Genomic DNA, 12,677 nt, shown 5'->3' on the forward strand with positions numbered 1-12,677 from the left:
TGCCCCCAGAGGTGGAGCCTACAGAGGCAGGCAGGCCTCCTTGAGCTGTGGTGGGCTCCACCCAGTTCGAGCTTCCTGGCTGCTTTGTTTACCTAAGCAAGCCTGGGCAATGGCGGGCGCCCCTCCCCCAGCCTCAAAGCCGCCTTGCAGCTTGATCTCAGACTTCTGTGCTAGCAATCAGCAAGACTCCGTGGGCATAGGACCCTCCGAACCAGGTGCGGGACACAATCTCCTAGTGTGCCGTTTTCCAGGCCCGTTGGAAAAGTGCAGTATTAGGGTGGGACTGACCGGATATTCCAGGTGCCATCTGTTACCCCTTTCTTTGACTAGGAAAGGGAACTCCCTGACCCCTTGCACTTCCCGAGTGAGGCAATGCCTCGCCCTGCTTCGGCTTGCACACAGTGCGCTTCACCGACTGTCCTGCACCCACTGTTTGGCACTCCCTAGTGAGATGAGACCGGTACCTCAAACAGAAATGCAGAAATCACCCGTCTTCTGTGTCGCTCAGGCTGGGAGCTGGAGACCGGAGCTGTTCCTATTTGGCCATCTTGGCTCCTCCCCCTTAACTTTCTTTTTCCTAAGATTTTGTTTTTTCTTTTTTTGAAATGGAGTTTCAGTCTTGTTGTCCAGGCTGGAGTGCAATGGCTTGATCTCAGCTTACTGCAACCTCCGCCTCCCGGGTTCAAGTGATTCTCCTGTGTCAGCCATCCCAGTAGCTAGGATTATAGGTGCATGCCACCACACCCACATAATTTTTGTATTTTCAGTAGAGACAGGGTTTCATCATATTGGTCACGCTGGTCTCGAACTCCTGACCTCAGGTGATCCACCTGCCTCGGCCTCCCAAAGCACTGGGATTACAGGCATGAGCCACTGCACCTGGCCAGAGTTGATTTTTTTAAAACTAACCTCAAGCTTTAGTTCTGAAATCAGCATCATAATTTGAAAGCAAGAACTATGTCCCAACCCAAAGTAAGTGTTCAATAAATATTAATTCTAGGAAGACTCACAGTCCCCTTGGTCGGCTGCCCATGCAGACCAGGCTGCCACTCGACTTCTAACATCCACCTGGGTGACGGTCCCAGGGGGTGCAGGGGCAGGCGCTCTGGGTGGAGGTGGTATACCAGGGTTTGCGTTGGAAATCATCCTTAAAAAGATGAAAACAAATAGAATTTTTACCATCTCTTTTTCTATAACATATCAATTAACTCAACTTGTGGTACTAGTTATTAAAATTCAAAAAGAACTATGTCAAGGGGCAATAAGGATTTCCTAAGCATTCCATATTATGCATATTTATGAATGCATATGAAATAAAAAAATTAATAGTCAGCTGAAAACTAGGTTGATTTTCTTTCTGAGTCTCATGTGATTTGGAAGGGCCATGGAACAATTATAATCCTACTGTCTAGCTTGTATTTCCCTAGGATACCTTCTCTTAAAATGCCACTCATCTTTCATGACTCTGTGACTTACAACACAAGTGAAGCCATATCAGAGAAAGACCAAAAATATGGAGAGAAGAGGAGCAAACACACTGACAAACTTGGGAGAACAAATGTGTTGAGACTACAGGTTATGATCTATACAATATAATCACATACTTCCATAGAAAATAATTTTTCTAACTCTTTGGGGGAAAAAAGCCTTAGAAACAAATCAATTCCACCCCTTGATTTCTTTTAATGTTTTTACCTCAGGGCATCGGGCCGCCTCTTCTGTTTCCCTCCTTTACTGTCACTGATTGCACTTTCAATATCTTCACTAATTAGGTTTGCCTGCAAGGAGACACAAGTTACCTGAAAGTTTATGGATTTTTCTGAGTCTTGATATGTAGTTTAAAACAGAAAAAGGGTATGTTCCTTGTCTGAATCAGTAAGTATCTTGATGTAAAAAGTCTTTTTATAAAAATCTTGCAAAACATGACTCTTGTGGTTTTTATAATGGTGAACTATATAATGATAAGATTTTAAAAACTGAAGAAATTTTTAAAGATTATCTTAAAGGGAAACTATCCTTGAATAAAGGCAATGATAGAAAGGATATGCACATGCTAAAAATGAAACTGAGTAAAATCTCTAACTGGGTGGAAATTAAGGGGTTAGAGACTCCCACACATAGAACAGAGTTCCTTCCCTTTCTCATCCTCAAGATCCACTAGACACCCGTTAACCCAGCACAACAAATCTTTGAGTTTAAGGCAAATCTACTACACCCATGAGATAAATTCCAACACTAAGTTGTACCCCTTTGGGTAACCACTTTATTTTGTCACTTCAGGTAAAAGTTAACTTTCTGCAAACAATTAACTTTTCCAATACTTTTCCAGAACATTTAGTGAGATTTTTCTTGGGGATCAATGTGAGATTAGCAGATACGAAGTTTTTGTTTGGTTGCAAAGTTTGTTTAGAGCCAGTGATTATTACTCTATATTAGAATGTTGATGAGATGCACCATCTATGTTTGTGCCCCCTTGTTCTCTATAATGTTTTCTCAAATATGTATGTTGTATTTATTTTACAGTAAGCATCGATAATCATAAAATTTTAGAAATGATGGGATATTTACAAGAGCATCTCATCGGTTCCTTCTAATTAATAAAACTGAGGAGTACCTGTATGAAAGGGCCTGGCCAAGGTCACATTGCTAGTTAAATGAGAGTGCCAATGCATCCCAGTCCAGTGTGACTTCCTAAGAGCATTTAGTTTCAACAAGACATTATAAACATCATGTCCAAGGCTTTCTGTTACATAAGATACTAAAACTGAAGATGAAAAGATATTTAATTAAAAATAATTATTTAAAAAAAACCCAAAACAAAAACTGAAGATGCCTACGAATCTTCAACTTCTTATGCTGGGGCTATTATATTTCTAAGAAAAATTTTACTGCAAACGTGGGCAGGAGCATTGCATGAAGTCCTATAATAAAGAAAATTTAAAAATCAAAAGCAATATTGCACAATGAGCCATATAAAAGAAACTGCATTTTTCATTGCCTTTATATTTTTAACCAGCCAAGCGAAAAATGTCTCATATGTGGAGTATGAAACTAATGACTAAATGCATATAGTGCTTAGTGGTATGTGAGCTTTTGGGGTTAGGACAAAACTATATTCAGTAAATATATTTTGAATCCATTATCATTACCATTCCATATCAAGTAAAGCAAGCCATTTGTTCCCAACTTAAAATCCAGAAACTTTTCACAGCATAGTAACTTTTAGCTCCCAGGGGGGCTTTTTAGAACACAGATACAAACATCAAATTTGAAATGTTTTTTAACTTAGGCCTCTGGTTTATAAAATGTTTGAATTAAATTTCACTATATTTTTAAAGCAAAATATTCCCTTTAATATTTATTGATTGAATATATCTAACCTTACAAAAATTATAATATAGTATGACTTTCAAAAGGCACTATACAAAAATCTGATGAATATCACTTACACAAATTACCTAAATGCCAGTTCTTTTAGAAGAAGATTTTTAGAAAGTCATCTATGACGTAAATTGAAATTAGAAGAAAATTATAAAATACAGTTTACAGTCAATCTTACTTTATCTATCATCTTTAAATGTCAAAAAATACAGAAAAGATCAAGTGACTGTGCTAATCTCCTAGAATTTCTTTATAAAATAAAATTACATGGATATTTTATAATATATCATCAAAATGTTAAATCACTGCTTTGGCAAAGTACAAATTAACACAAAATGATTTCTCTTTTAAAGAGAACAACTCAGGAAATAAACACATCCAAGGTTGAAGATAACTTCTAAGGTCCAATAAAGCATCACAAATTATAATCATTTGAAATTACACTGTACTTTGAAATAGAAACTTTCAGGATATAGCCTGTTATTACTGGCTCAACTATTTTCACATATCATTTGGGAATTACAAATCCTGAGCCATGATTCAAGTCACATAATTAAATGGTGAACTTTAAATCAATATCGTGGGAAATGTCTAAGTACTTCATTGCAGTAATCCATGCTATGTCATTAGTGCAGAATAAATTAGAATTACATGATTATTTACTGTCCACAAAGCATGATTTCTGAACAATCAATTTTTAATTATAAGTTTAAGGCATTTGATGTGAATTTAATATATTATCTACCCTTTAAAAAAATAAACAGAATGCATCTTATTTTTAAGAGACACAGTCTCACTCTGCTGCCCAGGCTGCAGTGCAGAGGGGCGATTATAGCTCACTGCAATCTCCAATGCCTGGCTCCAGAGATCTTCCTCCCTCAGCCACCTGAGTAGCTGAGACTACAAGTGTGTACAACCACATCTAGCTAATTTTTAAAACCTTTTTAGTAGAGACTGGGTCTTGCCATGTTGTCCAGGCTGGGTTCAAACTCCTGGCCTCAAGCCATCTTACAGCCTTGGCCTCCCAAAGCACTGGGATTACAAGTGTGAGCTACTGATTTTATTAACATCACCCTAATTTCTTTATTTACTTGCCAAGGAAATCATAGGGAAGATACTAAGGTATTTGTTTTCCTTATGAGATTCTCAGAAACTAAAAATCTAGTACCTAATATCCAGATATATTATCAAAACAGGTAATTCAAAAGCTGCCAGAACATCTGCTTAAAGAGGAAACAAAAATTTCACCATTCTTTTACCTTAACCTCATCACACTGGAAAAGGTGAAGATCTGGCTTGTTCTGGGTTGGCTCTTTGCACACCAGGGCAAGAACTGAATCATAGCTGCATGAATGCATCACAGCTTGGCAGTGCTGGATTGTGTTTAAAGGAAAATTCTCCAGTTCATTCTATAAATAAAGTGAACATTTTATTTTGTCAAACTTCCACCCATTTTCAAACAATCTGAAGTGATTGTAAACATTAATATTTGTGGAGTTTCTTGAAAATAAAATAGTATAAATTTTACACACTTGCCTTTGATTCTAAATCAATCAGGCTCACAGCTCTGTCATCCACTTGAAGAATCATATCTTGAGTCCACACTTTGCCCTTGGCATCAAGCAATTTCAATTTCCTTATTCCATCATCAACAGTGATCATAGCATCTTTCCGATCCAGGACAAAGGTAGTCAAGTGCTTACGATTGGCAAAAAGGAAAGAGATTTATAACACATACAACCTCTTAGTATACATTTTCCAAAAGAAAATCAAATTAACCTGAGGTCAGCTAGCAGAGAACGACAAACACAAAGTACTCTTAAAACTTCATGACTATTTTAATAAGAGAATAAAACCAACCAAGGTTTTTTTTGAATAGAAGAAATGGTGTTTTGACTCATAAGACACCTGAATCTGTTTCATACTGAGCTATGTTGAATTACATAAACATGACATTAAAACAAATTCTTAACAGCTTAAATAATATTCTTTTAAAATAATCTTTCCCCTATTTGACACTCTATTATGGTTATTTAAATGCTGAACCTAGCAGCATGTAAACAGCAGGCTATCTGTATGGGAGCTTCAAAACTATGGACACTGATTGTAGCAACAGCACAATTCTAGTCTATAGGAACTGTCAAACTATTCAATCCACTAAAACCACTTACTGAAACAAAACTGTTTAAATTTGATTAAGCATGCTTGAGATAGGTAGAAAACTGAAAATAAGGGCAATTTAAAAATTACTTCCCTGCTTAAATATTGTCTATTATAAGCAGAGGTCAACTAGATAAATTCCAATCAAGAGCAAATATCTTAAAAGAGGGCAAAAACTAAAAAAGAACCATTATTTAACTAGAACTGGTAATAACTTTAGTTAAACTAAAAACTAAATTGCTCACTGAAACTGGCAAAGGTTTAATTTCAAGAAGAGTCTATAGTACAAAGTAAAAGCCATTATCCTATTTTAAGTGAAATAAGACTGGCAATGATAAATGGGTAGTAGTTATGATTTTAAATAATTCTTTATGAAAATAGACCACAGACTAACAAGATACTTTATATGTAATATCTGTTTTAAAAAATCTAAACAAAAAGGTCAATGCAACTTAAAATACATCATAAGAATGAAATAAAACAGAATTCTGATTTAACTTCCAATTTTTATGTTCCTCAAGGGTCACTCTAAATACTAGCAAACACCAAAGCATCTTACTTCAACACGGTATTGAGATATATCTGACACACTGCTGACACTGTCCCGTGCATAATTCTTCCTTTGTTCTGAAAGAGAAATTGAAAAAGCCATGATTTGTCCCCTAATAGACTGAAGTTCATATATTGGTATCATGTGGCTATCTCTAAAACTAGTCTATCTCACATATAAATACAGTAGCTGACAAGTTGCCATTGTGTGGTGTATCTGAAAACACACATTATTCGCAGTAAATCTAAAAACCACAAGAAAGTCTAAACAACAGGCAAGAACAATTTGATCCACTATCCATTTTTAGAATTCCAAAGGTTAACAAGAGTATAAATATTATAAGAAAAAAAGTTATTTCATCTAAAGGTTTTATTTATCAGTCAGGGACCTACTGTTTGACAAATCGATTACAACTGGCTTATAAATTTCATCTGTTACTGCACTGATATCAAAATATAATTGCAAATATTGTCATAGATACTGTATTATATGAGTTAGACTACATTATTAAAATAATAGGCACTACAAGGAACATCTCCTTTTGCAATATCCAAACTGGGATAGTGTTAGAGGAGATTTAAAACATGATTCAATCACATGGCTTGCCATTAAATATTAACAGTTTTCACACATCTACAGAACACACAAATGTGATACTTAGAATTATAAATATAAGCTGATAGGAAAAATAAGAAAGTCAGGTAGAAAGTTATTGCACCAAACTACTTAAAAAGCAAAAAGAAACCTTTAATTTTCTTTTCTGAAATGCTGCAAAACCAAAAAAAAACATTAAAATATAAAATGTATGTTGGCAATATTTGGTATTTGTTACTCTCTTTTTAAAATTTGTATTATTTTTTAAAATATGGAACACTTCATGAATTTGCGTGCCATCCCTGCACAGGGGTCACGCTAATCTCTGTATCATTCCAATTTTAGTATATGTGCTGCCAAAGTGAGCACTATTTGTTACTTTTCTAATCAAGCAACTTGCTTATTTGTAAATTCAGAGTTGCCCTATTTCTTCCAAACAGAACGCTATGATGAAAAATAACTTTGAGAGGGAACTATAAGATGTATTGTTCCAGCTTCAGCTCTGTCACTAAGTAGGAAACTAAATTTGGGCAAGAAACTTAATACCCTGGGCCTCAGCACCCTTACTGTAAAATAAAAGGATTAAACAAGGTCAAACCTAAAGGCCTTTAAGCCATTAACATTCTGACATATAGATATACCTTAGCTTTCCCAACAACCTATTTTTTTTGTAAATGTAAACCTATTTCTTTTAGTTAGTATAGATATTCTATAATAGATAAGTTGTTTGGAAAGTTCTGCTGAACATAAAAGCCGAGCAAGTACAAAAATATAAAGTGCATATGTACATATGCAGACTCAGAATATTAACAGAATTTTAAGAAAACTTAATAAATTTTCATTTTACAACACATATGAATGTAACTTTTCATTTATATTTACTTTTAAAATTTAGATTAAAATCTCCATATCCTTGTATCAATATTACTCTAATATTCCAATACATTCCATTTTTGCTTTTGCAGCATTAAAATTACTTAATAAAAACAGATGCACTACAAAATTCACTCCGTGCTACCTTTCTTTTTTTGTTTGGATGATGACCTGAGGAAGTATGAGCCATCTGGTCCTACCAAAATAATGTCATCAAAAAGAAAGATCTGGTTTCACCTAAAATTTTCTCTCCCAATATAACAAAACATAAACCTTCACTTACGTGACTGTATTCTACATATTTTTAAAAAGTGAACGACCGTGATTTTTCTGATTAGTTGTTGAGGATTAATCAGTGTGAGATATTGACACATCGATAATTGTCCTTGTGACAGCCGTTATGACTCTTGTAATACAATATATAATTCAGGAATATATTTCACAAAACCACATCTTAGAAATAATCACTATTTCAGAGTCACTGGTTCACCATATTCTAACACAACTGCCCATGATAGGTTCAGAGCAGGAAGGTTCTGCTTGCTTTGATCTGACCTTAGGACAGAAAAGAAATGGCAGTGGTTGCCATGACACCCAGTCATAACATGGCAGCTCCTGGATGTTCAAATGCTTTGTCTTTCAGGTAATTTACTGGCAAATACAACACTTGAAGATCTGAAATACTGTGTGTTTCTATTTAGATATTCTCATCATGAAGTATTAAGAATATATCCCTGACCTCCCGATTTCCTAACCCATAGTTTCCCAATCCCACAGAAACATAATTTATGGAAATGAGAAGAAAAACTATCTGATAGCATTTTAAACAGTATGACATTAACTGATCACTCCGATTGCCTAGAAGATATGGTGTCATTTCTAATATTCCAAATTAAGAATCCACTTTAGGAATTCCTAAGCTGCTTTCTCTCCTATGTTGTACAATAAATAAGTTGTATAAGAAACTATCTTTTAAAGATCATAAAAATGTACAAATGCCATAAATGGACTTATAAATAAACTAGTAGTTCCAGTGATTTTTAAGTCAATCCATAAACAAAGGTTAATATTAACATTTTAATAGGCAATTTTGAAAGACATTTCCTAAAAGGCAATTATAATACATTTCTTTTTTATGAGAATCACATGAATTCACAAGAACTAGTATAAATAGTAATTAGGCTCCTAAGCCAGAAATCTCACCAAAGCCTTAAAACAGTATAAAAAGCCTAACTGAAATCTCTCAACACTACTCAAGATGAATCCTCTAATGAAATTCACCACTTTTGCTAACAGTGGTTCTCATCCTTGGCTGCATGTTGGAATGAACTTTATAAAACAGTGTGCAACTCATCTACTATATACTATCTCTTCAAGCAGAACATTTTCCTTTCCAAATTAAGAATGTAAATATGGTCAAATGGTATATTAAATAATAAATTCATGAATAAATATGGCAGTAGGGTTTTAGGTTTCTAGTAGTACAAGCTGCTCAACTCCTAACATAAGACTATTTCCCCTCCTATTCTGGCCCCTGCCTCTCTTTCTCTCTCAGAATCAATTAGAGGTAGGATGAAATTTACTTGCCTATAGAACCACTGGTTGTGTTTCACTATTTTGCCTATTAGCTTTTATGTCATGGTCCAGAATGTACAACTCCAAACAGACAGAATTACATGAATTCAGTAACCAATGATGAAAAATCTTTACATACAATTTTATTATATACTATTGCAAAAATTGATATTCAACTCCCAGATCAGAAATACTAAATTTAGGTTTCATTTAATTTGTTAATTAGTTGAACTACAAGTATAAAAAGCATCCAGGTCTTGGTATTTACACTTAATTCCCTTTCACCTGCACTGCTGTTTATGCATAATATAACATTTGAAACAGCTAATATTCAGAGATACAGCTAATATTTAGAATTTTTTTTCTCTTTCTCTAAAAACAAAAATGTTCCTTAGAGAGTAAGGATTTGGCCATTAACAAGAAAAAAGTAACATAAAAGCAGCTGCTGAGTATTCCTCTCTCTAAATAAAACAATGGGCTAGAACTCGTATTACTTTATACTTACAAAAACTTTCAAACATAGTAAGGGAGAATTCCTTTCCCACTAGCTTAGTGTCTAAGTATATTTATTCCGTAGAGGAGAGGTGCTTAATGGGAATCAGTGAGGAGCACTGAGTGATAATTACAAGCTCTCAATATCAGGCAACTATAATCACCATTTGACAAATGAGTATCCGAACCAAGATATCATTATGAAAAATAAACAAAATCATTTCTGTAAAACTACATTAAGAACTAATTTTATTGGCCTGTTCAACAAATTATTAAAATGGCTGATTCCATGAGGTAAAAAGGACTTTTAAAATTTTCAGCTAAGTTGGGAAAACTGCCAAACTGTCTTTTTGAGTCAACTGCTCTGCCACATTCTATCAAGCTGAATTTTTGACTCAAACATTTAGCTCCATTTCCTGATACTATTTAATGAATTAGAAGCCATTTACATCTTAAGAATAAAAAAAAAAAAAAAGATTTCAGTGTTTTCTCTAAGTAAAATACACACTGTAAATAATAAGGATGGGCAAAAGATAAATGGGTTTTAACTCTTAAGTGCTACTTGAATGTGTAAGAAATTGCTTGGGCTTTAATTATAACAATTCAACAGAGAGACTAGCTCCAAACCAAGATCAGGAGATAGACAAGAAGAGAAAGAAAGCTAGGTATGAAAAGGACAACATATGGAATGGATATGTGTTAAGAAAAATTCAGGAACACTGCTACAAAAGAGTTGAATCAAGCACTGTGTAGAACTAAAGTTTATAGTAAACCCAATTATACAGAAATTCACCATGCAGTTTATAGGTTACTTATACTCAATTCTTACCAACACCTCCTTGAGAAGAAAAAACAAAGATGGAAAAACAGAAGTATATTTTCCTACTTGTTAACATCACAAAGCAGTTTAAACTTAAGGTTAAAATAAGACTTAAGGCCAGGCATGGTGGCTCACACCTGTAATCCCAGTACTTGGGAGGCCCAGGCAGGCAGATCACTTGAGGTCAGGAATTCAAGACCAGCCTGGCCAACATGGCGAAAGGCTGTCTCTATTAAAAATACCAAAATTAGCCAGGTGTGGTGGCACACTCCTATAATCTCAGCTACTCAGGAGGCTGAGGCAGGAGAATTACTTGAACTAGGATGTGGAGATTGCAGTCAGTTGAGATTGTGCCACGGCACTTCAGCCTGGGTGACAGAGCGAGACCCTATCTCAAAAAATAAAAATAAAATGAGACTTAAAAGGAGTACCTTTCTATCATACTGACCCAATATTATTTGTCCTCCCAATAATAAAATCTCAAAGTTAACTGTAGGTGTTGGTAATGACAACAAAATATTACTAATAGGTAATTCAATGAAATGAGTTTTCTAGAGATAAAATGACTTTAAGTAATTGGTAATTTATGAAATGATCACATTCCAAATTAAGCAATATCTAATTTAAAGAGAAGTTACCTTTCTGGAAAGTCCAGCTATTCAGAACATAGCATAATACCCACACTTAAATAAATGAAGTCCTCTGAGTGTTTGTTAGAGATATCACCATGTCTATACATTAACACGTGCATATTTTAACATACAGACTCTAGTGGAAAAGACTCTCTCGGCTGGGCACAGTGGCTTATGCCTGTAATCCCAGCACTTTGGGAGACGGAGGTGGGCAGATCTCAAGGTCAAGAGATTGAGACTATCCTGGCTAACACGGTGAAATCCCATCTCTACTAAAAATACAAAAAAATTAGCCGGGCGTGGTGGCGGGTGCCTGTAGTCCCAGCTACTCAGGAGGCTGAGACAGGAGAATGGCGTGAACCCAGCAGGCAGAGATTGCAGTGAGCCAAGATGGCGCCACTGCACTCCAGCCTGGGCAACAGGGCAAGACTCTGTCTCAAAAAAAAAAAAAAGACTCTCAAGTCCCCACTTAGAACCTATTTACTAAGAACATTTTTTATCTAGTTTCCCAGCCTATAGATATCAGAAGCCATGCTAGAAGCTCACATGTTATAACAACATGGAAAAGGGACAGGCTTGAGACCCAGTCACATGGAAAAAGCAGCCCTAAATATTCAAAAGGGAGATGAATCTGAATGATTTGGTGTAAAGGTAAAGAATGCAGTCCCTGAGTTTCACAGTGCATAAGCTAATGTGCACACACATGATCCTTTGTCACCAAGAAGAGATTACAGCCGCCACACCAAAGGGAAGGGAATATTTAATATACTTTACAAGTATTTCCCTTAAAAACAATTTTAAATTTTAGTGCTTAAAGGCTTTGACAAACAGCCTAGTTGGAAAAAAATATAAAATTTCCAGTATTCTGATAACAGTAGCTAAATAAAACGTTACTGTTATAACTGGAGGAGAGAGAAATTAATATTTATCTTCCTAAGTAAGTGTTATGGTGTCAGTGACGATAATGATGCAGAGTCTTTCACATGCTGGCTTGGAAATTTCTTGTATGATAATTTAAAAATGGCAAAATCGAGTTACTAAAATGGCAGCATATTTTCACTATTTTCCTTGAATAAATTAATATGTCCTCAAATAAGCAAATTTATTGTCATATACAAGCATAGTTCACAATACAATTACACCATTTATAAAAAATATTTCTAGAGCATTATAGGGAGTGATATATAGAATATAAGTTTTAAAATATAAAAGTCACCTCTTGATTCTGTCAAAATATCACTATAATTAATTGTCTAACATCATTTGGAGGTAATATCAAAATATTAAATTTGAGAATCTTGATGAATCTGAGGACCCAGGACAGAAAGTGACTCTCCAGTACCACTCCCCATTCCCATGATGGCGTCATTACTTCTATTTTCTCATATAAACTTACCACAGAATTATTATCATTTTTATTTTATAAATGAGGAAACTGGGGCCAATCATTTGTGAAAGACAGCAGCCATTTGGTAGCAGTACCATGATTCAGATCCTCTGGCCTCCAAAACCCCTGCTGCCTTTCCAAGCACATTCAGTAGAAGCAATCCAGGAGGCCCACTATGGTGTCAGACCTGAAAAGTGTTCTCACGAAAAACTG

General features: G+C 35.1%; 1 protein-coding gene and 1 non-coding gene across 4 annotated transcripts in view; both read right to left on the bottom strand.

The window, feature by feature from the left end:
* EPS8 (epidermal growth factor receptor pathway substrate 8) overlaps nt 1–12,677 on the bottom strand; it is a 178,272-nt gene that overhangs the window by 57,625 nt on the left and 107,970 nt on the right. For all 3 annotated transcript variants that reach the window (XM_032159718.2, XM_032159719.2, XM_032159720.2), the window contains exons 4-8: nt 6,101–6,168; nt 4,918–5,079; nt 4,641–4,790; nt 1,696–1,778; nt 1,011–1,147 (exon numbers count right to left, since the gene is read on the bottom strand). In XM_032159718.2, the coding sequence (XP_032015609.1) occupies nt 1,011–1,147; nt 1,696–1,778; nt 4,641–4,790; nt 4,918–5,079; nt 6,101–6,168 (600 nt within the window). The remainder of the gene's footprint in view (nt 1–1,010; nt 1,148–1,695; nt 1,779–4,640; nt 4,791–4,917; nt 5,080–6,100; nt 6,169–12,677) is intronic.
* Nucleotides 6,951–7,054, bottom strand: LOC116473940 (U6 spliceosomal RNA). Its single transcript, XR_004249501.1, has one exon. It is a non-coding gene; the product is annotated as a U6 spliceosomal RNA (small nuclear RNA).

Source organism: Hylobates moloch, unplaced genomic scaffold, assembly GCF_009828535.3.
Source record: "Hylobates moloch isolate HMO894 unplaced genomic scaffold, HMol_V3 SCAFFOLD_8, whole genome shotgun sequence".
NCBI classification, from domain to species: Eukaryota; Metazoa; Chordata; class Mammalia; order Primates; family Hylobatidae; genus Hylobates; species Hylobates moloch.